The sequence below is a fragment of the Hemitrygon akajei genome, chromosome 14, assembly GCF_048418815.1.
Source record: "Hemitrygon akajei chromosome 14, sHemAka1.3, whole genome shotgun sequence".
NCBI lineage: Eukaryota > Metazoa > Chordata > Chondrichthyes > Myliobatiformes > Dasyatidae > Hemitrygon > Hemitrygon akajei.
In genome coordinates, this window is record NC_133137.1 from 69,951,499 (window position 1) to 69,965,388 (window position 13,890).

The 13,890-nt window shown below is 41.2% G+C and overlaps 1 protein-coding gene across 4 annotated transcripts in view; it reads left to right on the top strand.

The window, feature by feature from the left end:
* Positions 1 to 13,890, top strand: part of slc26a4 (solute carrier family 26 member 4) — a 71,608-nt gene that overhangs the window by 34,562 nt on the left and 23,156 nt on the right. For all 4 annotated transcript variants that reach the window (XM_073066333.1, XM_073066330.1, XM_073066331.1 and 1 more), the window contains exons 7-11: positions 3,465 to 3,617; positions 6,774 to 6,856; positions 6,993 to 7,140; positions 11,666 to 11,779; positions 12,231 to 12,308. In XM_073066333.1, coding sequence (XP_072922434.1) covers positions 3,465 to 3,617; positions 6,774 to 6,856; positions 6,993 to 7,140; positions 11,666 to 11,779; positions 12,231 to 12,308 — 576 coding nt within the window. The remainder of the gene's footprint in view (positions 1 to 3,464; positions 3,618 to 6,773; positions 6,857 to 6,992; positions 7,141 to 11,665; positions 11,780 to 12,230; positions 12,309 to 13,890) is intronic.

The following is a 13,890-nucleotide window of genomic DNA, read 5'->3' on the forward strand; positions in this document are numbered from 1 at the left end:
TTTTCTCCAGATTTATTTCAATGACTTCCTTCACCAGGCAGTCCCAAAAGCCATTGAAATAAAACCTAGAAGAAAAAGAATTTTAACAAAGTTGAGATCTTGCTCTAGGTAAGAATTGGAATTTGATTGTAAACAAGGTGGCACAGTGGAAATCTGATTAGTCAGTCCTCTTCCAGTTAGGAGGGGAGGAGGGATGGATGATGGGGTGGGGGGGGGGGGGGTGTGTGTGTGTGTGTGTGTGTGTGTGTGTGTGTGTGTGTGTACATGTACCAGTGGCAATAAATTGCATAGATTTACCCTCTGGCTAAAAAATTTCCACCTCGTGGTTATTCTAAGTGGACGTCCACTCTATCTAGGCCTTTCAATGTTCGATAGGTTTCAAGGAAATCCTCTCTTCGAAATTGCAAGGAATCACTCTGCATTCGATAAGGCTTTCATCCCTGAATCATTCTCTTAAACCTCCTTTGAGCTATCTCCAATGTTAGCACACCCTTTCTTAAATAAGCGAGCCAAAAATGCTCTCAATACTCCAGGAAGTAATTGCTTAAACTGGGCAAGATTTACAGTGATGCTGCCAGGACAAGTGGCCCTATGTTGTAAGGAGAGGTTAGCCAGCCTCTGTTTTCTTTTACCTTTAAAATGATAAAAGATTAGCTTTATTTGTCACATGCACATCAAACCATACAGTGAAATGCGTCAATTGTGTCAACGGCCAATACAGCCTGAGGATTTTCTGTAGGCTGCCTGCAAGTGTGCCATGCTTCCAGCAACAACATAGCATGCCTACATTGTAGTAACCCTAACCCATTCCACTTTGAAGTGCTGGGGGTAACCAGCGCACCCGGAGGAAACCCACATGGCGACAGGGAGAACGTGCAAACCCCTTACAGAGGGTGGAGGGAACTGAACCCCAATCTTCCGATTGCTGGCCCTGTAAAGCACTATGCTAACCGCAATGCTTTGTTGGAATGTTGGAGAATGAGGGTTGACCGTAAAGGAACATTTAAAATTCTGGGAGGCACAGATGAGGTCAGTGTTTACAGTCTTAATCCAAGGCGCATAAACTTAGCGTGAGTTGGAAAGGATTTAAAGAGACCTGAGGGAGCAACTTAATCACACATAGGATGGTGAGTATATGGAGTGAGCTGCCTGGGGATGTAAATAAGGCAGATACAATGGTATTGTTTAAGAAACCATTTGATAGGTGCATCAAGAATGATGAGAAATAGCGGTGTGTGGATTGCATTCAGAACACCATAAACAGAAAAGGGAAATAACTGCAGGGAAGAATTTTTCTACAGGCCAGATTAGAGTGGATTGATGATGTACCGGTAATTCAGATGATCATCTTTCTGCAGTTAGTGAAAGGTTGCTGCCTTTATTATAAACAAAGTACTTTGCCTGTGTGAGGGTGACACATTTGCAGTGGATAGTGTGGTATAGGGAATTTTACCCATTGTAGGAAATAACACCACTGCCTTGACTCTTTAAAAAGCAGAGGGCTTCTAAAATTTCACTTTGCTGCTCAAGCTAAATTATACAGATTGCTTTTAAAAAAAATAGAATATACATGTAATTAAGTTGGTGGGTTTTTTTTTTGCATTCAGTCTTTACCCAGTTTATAGCCTTTGCTTGCATTATGTCATTTTGGTGTGTGATAATGCCTAACGGTTTATCTCCTGCCATTGTTCTTCACTTGCTCCAAACCCCTTGATTACTTTAATATTAAAAAAATCTGTCCATCTGTCTTGAATATATTCCACACCTGAGCCTCTACAGCCCACTTGATTAGACAGTGTTTTAAGATTCAGCCTCTCCAAGTGTCTAAATTATTCTTATCTCTGTTCTAAATAGTATTATATTGTATTGAGACTGATCCCTGGTTCTAGACACCACAGCCAGAAGAAACATCAGCTTTATATCACCCAGAACTTGCAAGCAGTACTCCTGCTAAGGTCTGACCAAAGTTCTATAAAGTTGGAGTATAACATCCCTACTTCTGTATTTGATACCCTATCTGCCTTCCTAAACACATTGGCTACCCATTTGACATCTTCAAGAATCTATTGACTGAGACCCATATGCTCAATATTCCCTAAGATCCTATCATTCATGCTATGTATGTCCTAGTCTCTGTTCCTCTCTGTGCCTTGTGGCACAATAGGCAGCAACCTTGCCATTTTTTTTTAGCATTTGTCTGTTTTTTATGAGGTTGAGTTGCTAGCTTGATGCTCAACCCAGCACAAATGGAAAGTGTGCAAGGAGCCAGCCAGATTCAAAACCTGGACCACGCATCTCAAAGTCCAGTACGGATGCCACTATACCACCGCCCAGCATGTCCTAGCCAACAGTGCTCTCAAAATGCATTGCATCACAATTGTTTGGATTAAAATCCATTTACCATTTCGTAGCCCATTTTGGCAAACATTGTAGCATAAAACTAACTTCTGCACTATCAGCTGCTCTGCTAATTAGGTCATCTGCAAACTTGCTGATCTTCTCTGCCACACCTACATTGAAGTCATTCACTTACCTTATATAACAAACAACAGAGGTCCCAGAATTGATCCTTGTGGGATACCACAATCCACAGCATTCAATTGCAGAAATCAAAGCCAGTGCCATCACCTCTGTCATAATTTTTGATCCAGTTTGCATATTTGTCTTGGATCCCATGGATGCTAACTTCCCATGTGGGACCTTGTCAAGGCTTCACTAAAATCTATGTAAGTCACATCCACTGCAGTAATTTGCTTTGTTACCTTTTCAAAGAATTCAATCAAATTGGTCAGACAAGCTGCCCATGGCAGAGTGATGTTGGCCACCTACGATTAGTTCCTGCCTTTCCAAGTGATTATTAACCCCCTCAGAATTGTTTTCCAGAATCTTTCCTATTGCTGATGTTAGGCTCACAGGTCTGTCGTAACCAGGCTTTTCCCTGCTGCCTTCCTTGAAAAAAGGGACCATGCATAGTGGGTAGGCTCCTACAGCTTGGGGCATTGGAGTTCCGAGTTTGGAGTTCAATTCTGTTATCTACTGTAAGGAGTTGGTACGTTCCCCTGTGACTGTTTGGGTTTCCTCATAGGTGCTCTGGTTTCCTCCCACAATCCAACGCCGTGCCAGTTTGTGGGTTAATTGGTCAGTGTAAATTGTCCTGTGGTTAGGCTAGTGTTAAATGGCAAGTTGCTGGCTGGCATGGCTTATTGAGCCTGTTGGGCTGGAAAAGCCTGTTCTGTGCTGTTTCTCTAAATAAAAATAAAATTAATGGAACAGCTGCTGTCTATCTCTTTTATATTCCTATCTATATTTTTCAAGGGTGCAAAATTTGGCCAAAACATTAGGAGAACACACTTCAAAACTTGCCTGGAATCTTGTATGGAATGTTGGTGGCTAAATAAAGTCGAGACAGCTACTTGGGTAGAGGTGCAGCTTTTGTTACAGCTTTCATTTATTTTATTTTTCAGACGCTTATTGACATATTTCGCAATATTCGACAAACTAACATTGCAGATTTCATTGCTGGTTTGATCACCTTTGTCTTGTGTGTAGTTGTGAAAGAAATCAACACTCGCTTCAAAGATAAAATAAAAGTGCCTATTCCAATTGAAGTAATTGTGGTAAGTAAGAGTGATGGAGCATTAGTCTCCTATTCCTCCCTCACTTAGTTTTTGTCTTTTCCTGCCAATGATAGCTCACATTAAATGCCAGGGGACTCTTCAACTTAAGTAGTGTTTATTTAGGGAACTGAGTGTGCTCTGACCTGATGTTCACCTTTTGGTAGTTGAATCAGAGTCAGGAACAGGAATTTCACTCTCATCCTCCAGAGATCACTAGTGCCAATTCTCTAGACCAGTTGCTGCTCTTTTCCAAATCATTCGGGGTCTAGTAATTGCACCTCGGTTGGAGATACTCCATGTGAGGGGGGGGTGGGGGGAATCTGTTTTCAAAACATTATTGGAATGTTCTTCAGGCACCAATCTGCATACATTGAGTGATACATGGCATTGTGCCAATTCTTCCCACTTATTTTCATGATGGAGTCCCCACATGGACATATAAAGCACCTGCTCACTCAGACTCTTGTTTAAGAGTTGCAGTTCACACATTTTCGTTCATGGCTGAAAGATTTTCCCGATTGGTTATGCAAGGGGGAGCTTACTTCTTGCCTTAGCAAAACAAAGCTTTAACTGTCACACAATTGGATGTTACTTTCCTATATAACAATTGAACCCTCTATCTAAGTCAAAGAGATGTAAGCAAGAATGAGCTTGCATTTCCAGAGCATCTTTCACAATTGCAGGTGACCGCAGTCTTGGACAGTGAAATATTTTCAACTGCAAACACGGTTGAAATGTTGGACATCTGGTAACTCATTCATGACAAGCAACCTTTCAGAAAAGCGAGGTGCTGGCCAGGCAGTGTACCTAAATGATATTAATTTGCAGAACTTCCAGGATAACTCGCTAGCCATCCAAATAATGTTTTGAGATCCTATTGAACACTTCTGAAAGTGTCAGTAGAAGCTTCTGTTTTACATTTGAAAGATGATATCTCCATATTGCGATGATGTGTCGTTAGAGTTTCAAACTAGATTTGACCTCCAGTTGTAGTGCTACCTCTGAGCCAAGTCTGACAACTTCATGGCTACCTTGATGAATAACAACACCTGTTGGCTCCTCTATTTCAATTTAAAGCCTAAAGGTGTTGCCGTCATATTTCCCATTTGCAGTGGTCATTATTGTACACAGACCGTGAGGTTTCCCATGGTGGATGTCAGAAAAGAGCATTCTACTGCCATCTTAAGGGAATAGCAAAGAATGAAGTGTACTAGCTATTACTGTCCAATGCTCCATTAATGATAAAACAGTAAATAGATGGTGGTCCAAAACCTTCAGCTGTCATGGCTTGTAATAAATTGTCAATGATACTTGTAGAAAGGAACAGTTTAAAAAAACATACTCTTGAAAAGTTAGTTTAAGTTATCTTAATCAATTGCTATATTTCTGATATTCTAGATGCAGTGAATGGCAGGGAGAAATAGAAAAGATCAGACTTAGATACGTTGGTTCATATTTTTAGAAGGAAATCCATTATTAAATAAATCACATCAGTGAGAGTATTTTTCCAACTGGTGATCTGACCCGAAGTCTGATAAGACCATAAGATATAGGAGAAGAATTGGGCCATTTGGCCCATTAGGTCTTCTCCACCATTTCATCATGGCTGTTTGATTTTATTTTTCCCCCCATCTCTCGGCCCCAGTCTCCTGCCTTCTTCCCGTATTCCTTCATACCTGTGACTAATCAACAATCTATCAACCTCTGTCTTAAATATACCCAAGGACGTAGCCACCACAGCTGCCTGTGGCAACGAATTCCACAGATTCGCCACTCTCTGGCTAAAGAAATTCCTCCTCTTATTTATATGGTTGCTTGTGATGTAATGGATGAGAGCGAGTCCTATTTAAGATGGAAGGTCCCAAGGAAGGGAAGTAACTCGTACCATAAAGATGGAGGAGCTTCTTAAACTTAACCATTGAAACCCTATAGGTGGAGTCAGCTGGTGCTCCGTCAGTGTATTTGAGTGGCATGAACCCACATTCTAATTATAAAGTTCTAGCAGGACTTGCATTGAAGTTCCTACCTTGACATCCAGTAGCCCAAGCACTTCACATCAATGACATGTTGGCATTCTTATTAAATCTTGTGTGCACCAGGCAATTTCTTCACAGTAAGCTTTCAGAAGCACCAATGTCTTAATGACTAGGTAACCTATTAGTGATGTTGCCTAATGTGTAGGTATTGGTTAAGGCACTAAAAATATTTGCCATATAATTGCCACTTCAAAATAGTGCCATTGGATCATTTAGTTACGCCTAAAAGGGCGCACAGGCTCCTCGCATAACTCCTCACCTCAACTCCAGTGTCTCAGCCTCTCAGAAAGTCAGCTCACATTTTTGTACTCCAGTCTCTATAATGAAGACAACCTTGTGTTCACAGGTTTATGCAGTCTTCAGCACAGTAAACAGATTTGGAGTATTCATCTCTGTGCATTTTTCATGAAACTTGTATGGAGGAGCAAAGGACACATGCATTTAAGAAAACGAGTGCTAAATTATCATATGAAAACATTGGGCATGGTTTTAATTCTGAAGATATCAGAGGAAGGAAAGTTGGGGATAGTGGTTAATGCCACAGTTTTGAGATACTTCAATGCAGGGAAGAATGACAGCATGCAGTACTGGTCAAAAATTTGAGGAAAATGTGTATAACTAGGGTGCCTAAGACCTTTGCACACCACTGTAGTAATTTTATTTATTGCACTGTGCTGCTGCTGCAAAAAACCTAATTTCCTGACGTGATGATAAACCTGATTCTGGTATTGTCTCCATTGTGGACAGATGGGAAGGGGGCCAAGAGAGGGGAGTCATGGTTTGGAAAAGAGGAAGAGAGAAGGAAACACTGGAGGGACTTTCTGTAATGATTAATAATTCAATTGTTTAGAATTAAATTACCTTGCCTAGTGTCTCAAGGTTGGGTGCGTCTGCACCCGCACCACCACCTGGCCCTGGGACTCCTTCTCTGGCACCTGTCCCACACACCTCCCGTGGCGCTCCACCCTGGTCATTCCCAACATCCTTTGCTCCCGCCAAATTTACAAACTCTCCCTCCACTCCACTCTGACAAATACAGTACTGTGCAAAAGTCTTGGGCAGTTTACAGCATAGATGGTGGTTATTGTTCAAACATACTGTATACGTCTGCTCGTTTCAGACTATCGTAGCTACCGGAATATCATATGGTGCTAATTTGGAAGAAAAATATAACGCTGGTATTATCAAAAAAATTCCAACAGGGTAAGAAAAATGAGGAATTTTGCTTTCATTTAAAAAGTCCAAATTCTAAAGATTCTGTTGGTATCCTCTACTACAGACTCGAATTTTTATCTGATTGATTTCAGATTGCCTGTTATTTTTTTTTACTTGTACACAGATTTTTACCACCGACGCCACCAGATGTGAACTTGTTTAGTCAAATGGGAACATCAGCATTTTCTATTGCCATAGTGGGATATGCTGTGGCTGTTTCTGTTGCTAAAGTATTCGGTACCAAGCACGGTTATCCAATTGATGGAAACCAGGTAAGAAAAAAATGTGAACATACCTTCCATTAGCCTCTTGAAAGGTAACTTGCATCCCAAATGAAAATGAGTGAACTTGCCTAGCTATTTCAGATACAACACACACAAAACTCAGTAGATTAGGCAACATCCACGGAAATGAACCAACAGCCAACGTTTTGGGCCAAGACCCTTCTTCAGGACCTGAAAAGGTCTTGAAATATCGATGGTTTGTTGACTTCCATAGATGCCACCTGACCTACTGAGTTCCCCTAGCAGTTCACCTGTCTGTAGCACCTCCCAATTTTTTGTTTATGGTGGCATTTGTTCCAGACTGAAACTGCAATTACTTTATCTTTACATCTGCTAGAAAAGGTCAATCTCTTACATAATAGTTCCCTAAAATGTGATGCTTATTATAAATTCACATTAATGTGAAACTGTGGCCCATTTTTGCTTTACTATAGTGCAGGTGTGCATGGACTTTACAATGAGTGCTGTGTCTGGTTTAAGGCATTCTCACTGCCTGAGGACTCGATCATTTACAGAACTTGGAACAATTGGCCATCAGGCCCTTTAGGAGGGAACAGGAAGTTTAAAAATGGGAGTGCAGTGCTTGACCAGAGCAATTGCACTACCCATCCTGCAAGCTGAAATGATCCAAGCTGTGAGATGGTTGTTGTAGACTAGTTATCACAAGCCCTGAGCATTATATGATAGCATAGTAGGTCACACGACACAATTACAGCTAGGGGCTTCGAAGTTCAGAGTTCAATTCCAATGCGCTCTGTAAGAAGTTAGTCTGTCCTTCCCGTGAGCGCGTGGGTTTCCTGCAACTTTCCAAAAGTTAATTGGTCATTGTAAATTGTCCTGTGATTAGGCTAGGATTAAATGGGTGAGTTGCTGGGCATTGGATGGGAAGGGCCTGTTTCACAAAGCATCATTAATAAATAAGTGATAGCATGGTGGGAAATAAGGCAATATTAATTCCATTCAGCTGCAGGCTGAACTCCCAATACCTTCAAACCTAAGGTTGTGGAGGATCTCGGCACAAACTCTATCAGTAATCTTCTTTGGATACATCTCCACATAGTAAGTTAATTGATTGAGTGCATCAAAAGTGAGACAGCCTGGTCTTATTCCTTTATTTAAATTTGTCTTGTGCTCTGGGCAATGTTTGGGTTTAACATTTGCTACGTCATAGTGCTGAAGGGCTGATGAAGAGGTTTGCTGACCTGCTGCCCTATCACCACACGTGGGAACAAAAGGATCTGTCACACTGCTGTGGTTTGTTGATTACAGATTTGCTTCACGCCCACTGTGGAACCATTGGATGCACATTTATACAGCAAATTGTACTGTCTGTCACATTAATAAGACGGATGGCACTTGTTCATGCGGGGACCATGCATAAAATAAGTAATTTGTGAAATCAATTCCACATGCAACTCTAAATTTATGACAGAACTCAACAATACAGGTTGTTTCAATCTGCATGGAGAACCCATTATTAAGCAGCAGAAAGAATGTACCACATAAGGGTTTCAAAAACTTGTAATTGGACTGTTGTGTAGGAATGTTGGTTGTCAAGAAGCACAGGTTTGTGTTTACAGAGCTTGTCTGAGCTTGTGAAGGATAGTGAGGTGTGGCTTTTAAAAATAAAAAGGATGTCCTGACTTCTGAACTTCATCTAAGCTTTGTTAATTCAGCCGTGGAGGCTTTTTTGACTTGTCATTCTGGGAGACAGCTTGATTATAATGTTATTGAACTTGCAGCACACTCAAGTGAGTGTCCTGCACCTGATCAAAATGGATTAGATATACAGTACTGTGCAAAAGTCTTGAGTATATGTAGATAACTAGGGTGCCTAAGACTTTTGCACAGTACTGGAGTAATTTTATATATTGCACTGTACTGCTGCGGCAAAACAAAAACAAATTTCATGTCATAAGTGAGTGATGATAAACCTGATTCTGATAGGGGTCTCTATGGTGGATTGAGAGTGGGAAGGAGACAGGGAGAGGGGAATCGTGGTTGGGAAAAGGGGGAGGGAGCGGAAAGCACCAGAGAGACATTCTGTAATGATCAATAAACCAATTGTTCAGAATCAAGTGGCCTTGCCTGGTACCTCAGGGCTGGGTGTGCCTGCACCCAAGACACCCCCTTCTCTGCTATCTGTCTCATGCTCCTCCTGTGGTGCTCCAACCTCACCATTCCCAACATCCTTTGCTCCCACCAGATTTACAAACTTGCTCTCTGCTCCATTTGGCAAATACAGAACGATGCAAAAGTCATGGGCATCGTAGCCACATATATGTGCCCAAGACTTTTGTACAGTACAGTATTGCACATTGTGACAGTTTCAAAGCTGTCAGATTTAGTTCCCTGCACCCCTTAAGTAAAAGACCATAAGATATAGGAACAGAATTAATCATTTTAGCCAATGGCATCTGCTCTGCCATTCCATCATGGTTGATTTATTCTCCTTCTCAACTCCATTCTTCTGCCTCCCTGACACCTTTGATGCCCCTACTAATCAAGAACCTATCAACTTTCTCTTTAAAAATACCCAGTGACTTTGCCTGCACAGCTGGCTATGGCGAGGAATTCCACAAATTTACCACACTCTGGCTAAAGAAATTACTCCTGATCAGTTCTAAATAGGTATCCCCCTAATCTGATGCTTTACCCTCTAGTCCTCTCCACCGCTCCACATCCCTCTGCCATCCTCTCCACATCCACTCTATCTAGGCCTTTTAATATTCAATAGGTTTCAGTAAGATTCCCCCCTCCAGTCTTCTAAACTCAAGTGAGTACAGGCCCAGAGCCATCAAATGCTCCTTGTACATTAACCCTTTCATTCTTGTGAACCTCCTCTGGACCCTCAACAAAGGCAGCACACCTTTCCTTAGATAAGGGGCCCAAAACCGCTCACAGTACCACGTGTGCAGTCAGACCAATTCCTGATGAAGCCTCAGCATTACATCCTTGTCCTCTCAGAATGAATGCTAACATTGTATTTTCCTTCCTTACCACTGACCCAACCTGCAAGTTATCCTCTAGGAAATCTTGCATGGGGGCACCCAAGTCCCTTTGCACCTCTAAGTTTTGAATTTTCTATCTATTCAGAAAATAGTCCATGCCTGTATCCCTTCTACTGAAGTACACAACCACGCACTTCCCTACACTATAATCCACCTGTCACAGCTTTTTCCATTCTCCCAATTAGTAAAAATCCTTCTGCAGACTCCCTGCTTCCTCAACACTACCTGTCCCTCCATCTATCTTCATATCGTCCACAAAGCCATCAATTCCTTCATCCAAACCATTGACCTATAACATGAAAAGAAACAATTCTAACCCTGACCTCTGCAGAACACTGCTGGTCAATGGCAGCCAGCCAGAAAAGGACTCCTTTATTCCCATTCTTTGCCTCCTGCCAGTCAGCCAATCTACTGTTCATGCTAGATTCTTTTCTATAATACCATGTGTTCTTGTCTTGTTAAGTAGCCTCATGTGCAGCATCTTGACAAATGCCTTCTGAAAAACCAAATAAACAAGGACTGACTCTCCTTTGTCTATCCTGCCTGTTAGTTCGTCGGAAGAATTCCAACAAATTTGTCAGACAGAATTTCCCTTTAAGGAAACCACGATGACTGTGGTCTATTTTGACACGTGGCTCCAAGTACTGCAAAACCTCATCCTTAATAATAGACTACAACAGCTTTCCAACCACTCATGTCAGGCTACCTGCTTATTATTTCCTTTCTTCAGCCTCCTTCCCTTCTTAGAGTGGAGTGACATTTGCAATTTCTCAGTCTTCTGGGATCAATCTAGAATTTAGTGATTCTTGAAAGATCATTGCTAATGCCTCCATAATCTCTTTGGCTACCTTCTTCTGAACCCTGGGATAGAGTCCATCTGGTGCAGGTAACTTATCTACCTTCATACTTTTCAGCTTCCCAAGCACCTTCTCCTTATTAATATCAATGACACTTGCCTCTTACCCCCTTACACTCTTGAATTGTGGCATACTGTTAGTGTCTTCACGGTGAAGATAGAAGCAAACTACTTTTTGAGTTCCTCTGCTATTTCTTCCCCCCGACAATATTACTACCTCCGCAGCATAATTTTCCAGTGGCTTGATGTCAATTCTTGTCTCTCTTTTTGTATATCTGAAAAATATTGCATCCTCCTTTATATTATTGGATAGATCACCTTCATATTTCATCTTTTCTTTCTTTATAGCTTTTTAGTTGCCTTCTGTTGGTTTTTATAAGCTTCCCAATCCTCAACTTCCCACTAATTTTTGCTCTATTATATGCCCTTTCTTTGGCTTTTATGCTGTCTTTGACTTCCCTTGTCAGTGAACGTTGCCACATCCTTAAAAAAGCAACTTAGAATCTATCTGCCTGTTTCCACTGATGGGGTATCTTTGCAAGAACCAAATCTGTACTAGTCAAAAAGAACAACAGTGGAATAATATGCTTTTGCTGATACATTTTAGCTGCCATTTTATCATTTGTATGATTGTGCTATATTCCAGGAATTCATAGCGCTAGGAATTTCCAATATTTTTGCCGGCTGCTTCTCAAGCTTTTTAGCAGGCACTGCTCTGTCCCGTACAGCTATACAGGAAAGCACAGGAGGAAAAACTCAGGTAATAAATAATAGTGGATAAATATGTGTTTGTATCTTGTTAAAGTTCAAAGAAAATTTATTATCAAAGTACATATATGTCACCATATACAACCCTGAGATTTTCTTGTGTGCATAATCAATAAATCTATAGAATAATAACCATAACATTATCAATGAAAAGCCGTACCAAATTGGGTGTTCAACCAGAGTGCAAAAGACAACAAACTGGACAGATACAAAAAGAAAGAAAGAAAGAATAATAAATAAATAAACAATAAATATTGAGAATATGAGATGAAGAACCCTTGAAAGTGAGTCCATTGGTTAGTGGGAACATTTTTAATTATTGGGCCAGTGAAGTTATCCCCTTGGTTCAAGAGCCTGATGGTTGAGGGGTAGTAACTGTTTCTGAACCTGGTGGTATGGGTCCTGATGTTCCTGTAACTACAGTACTTTTATTTTCATTGTAGGTTGCTGGACTTTTAACTGCAGTAATTGTGATGATTGCCATCCTGATAGTTGGAAAGCTACTTGAACCTCTGCAGAAGGTAACTTTTCATTTGTATTGTGACATGTCTCCAAGATCGTTAGGAATAATTATGTAAGAGATGTTCACGTTAATTTGGGTTTATGCAGTCTGGCTTCACTGATCTGTGAAGCTCCGAATTTGCAAACTTTAAGTTTTCTTTGTTTTCTAAAGCCAGAATGACATTGTTTGTGATTTCCTCTCCCCATCCCAACCAACATGAAATTTGATGGTATTGCATTCAAACTGCAGCTGCAGTACAGTCTGGCGGTGAGCTGCTCTTGTTCACTCAATAATACTGTGCAATCTGGTTGCCCACAGAAATGCATTTTATTTTGTCAAGATTTATTAGAACCATAGAACATTACAGCACAGAAACAGGCCTTTTGGCCCTTCATGGCTGTGCTGAACCATTTTTCTGCCTGGTCCCACTGACCTGCACCTGGACCATATCCCTCCATACACCTCTCATCCATGTACCTGTCCAAGTTTTTCTTAAATGTTAAAAGTGAGCCTGCATTCACCACTTCATCTGGCAGCTCATTCCACACTCCCACTACTCTCTGTGTGAAGAAGCCCCCCTCCCCCCAATGTTCCCTTTAAACTTTTCTCCCTTCACCCTTAACCCATGCGCTCTGGTTTTTTTTTCTCCCCTAGCCTCCGTTGAAAAAGCTTGCTTGCATTCACTCTATCTATACCCATCATAATTTTATATACCTCTATCAAATCTCCCCTCATTCTTCTACGCTCCAGGGAATAAAGTCCTAACCTATTCAACCTTTCTCTGTAGCTCAGTTTCTCAAGTCCCGGTAACATCCTTGTAAACCTTCTCTGCACTCTTTCAACCTTATTAATATTCTTCCTGTAATTTAGTGACCCAAAACTGCACACAATACTCCAAATTTGGCCTCATCAACGCTTTACACAACCTCACCATAACATTCCAACTCTTATACTCAATAATTTAATTTATAAAGGCCAATGTACCAAAAGCTCTCTTTATGACCCTATCTACCTGTGACGCCACTTTTAGGGAATTTTGTATCTGTATTCTGAGATCCCTCTGTTCTATTGCACTCCTCAGTGCCCTACCATTTACCTGGTATGTTCTACCTTGGTTTGTCCTTCCAAAGTGCAATACCTAACACTTGTCTATATTAAACTCCATCTGTCATTTTTCCAGCTGGTCCAAATCCCTCTGCAAGCTTTGAAAACCTTCCTCACTGTCCACTACACCTCCAATGTTTGTATCATCAGCAAATTTGCTGATCCAATTTACCACATTATCATCCAGATCATTGATATAGATGACAAATAACGATGGACCCAGCACTGATCCCTGTGGCACACCACTAGTCACAGGCCTTCACTCAGAGAAACAATCCTCCACTACCACTCTCTGGATTCTCTCATTGAGCCAATGTCTAATCCAATTTACTACCTCACCATGTATACCTAGTGACTGAATCTTCCTAACTAACCTCCCATGCGGGACCTTATCAGAGGCCTTACTGAAGTCCATGGAGACAACATCCACTGCCTTCCCTTCATCCACTTTCCTGGTAACCTCCTCGAAAAGCTCTAATAGATTTGTTAAACATGAC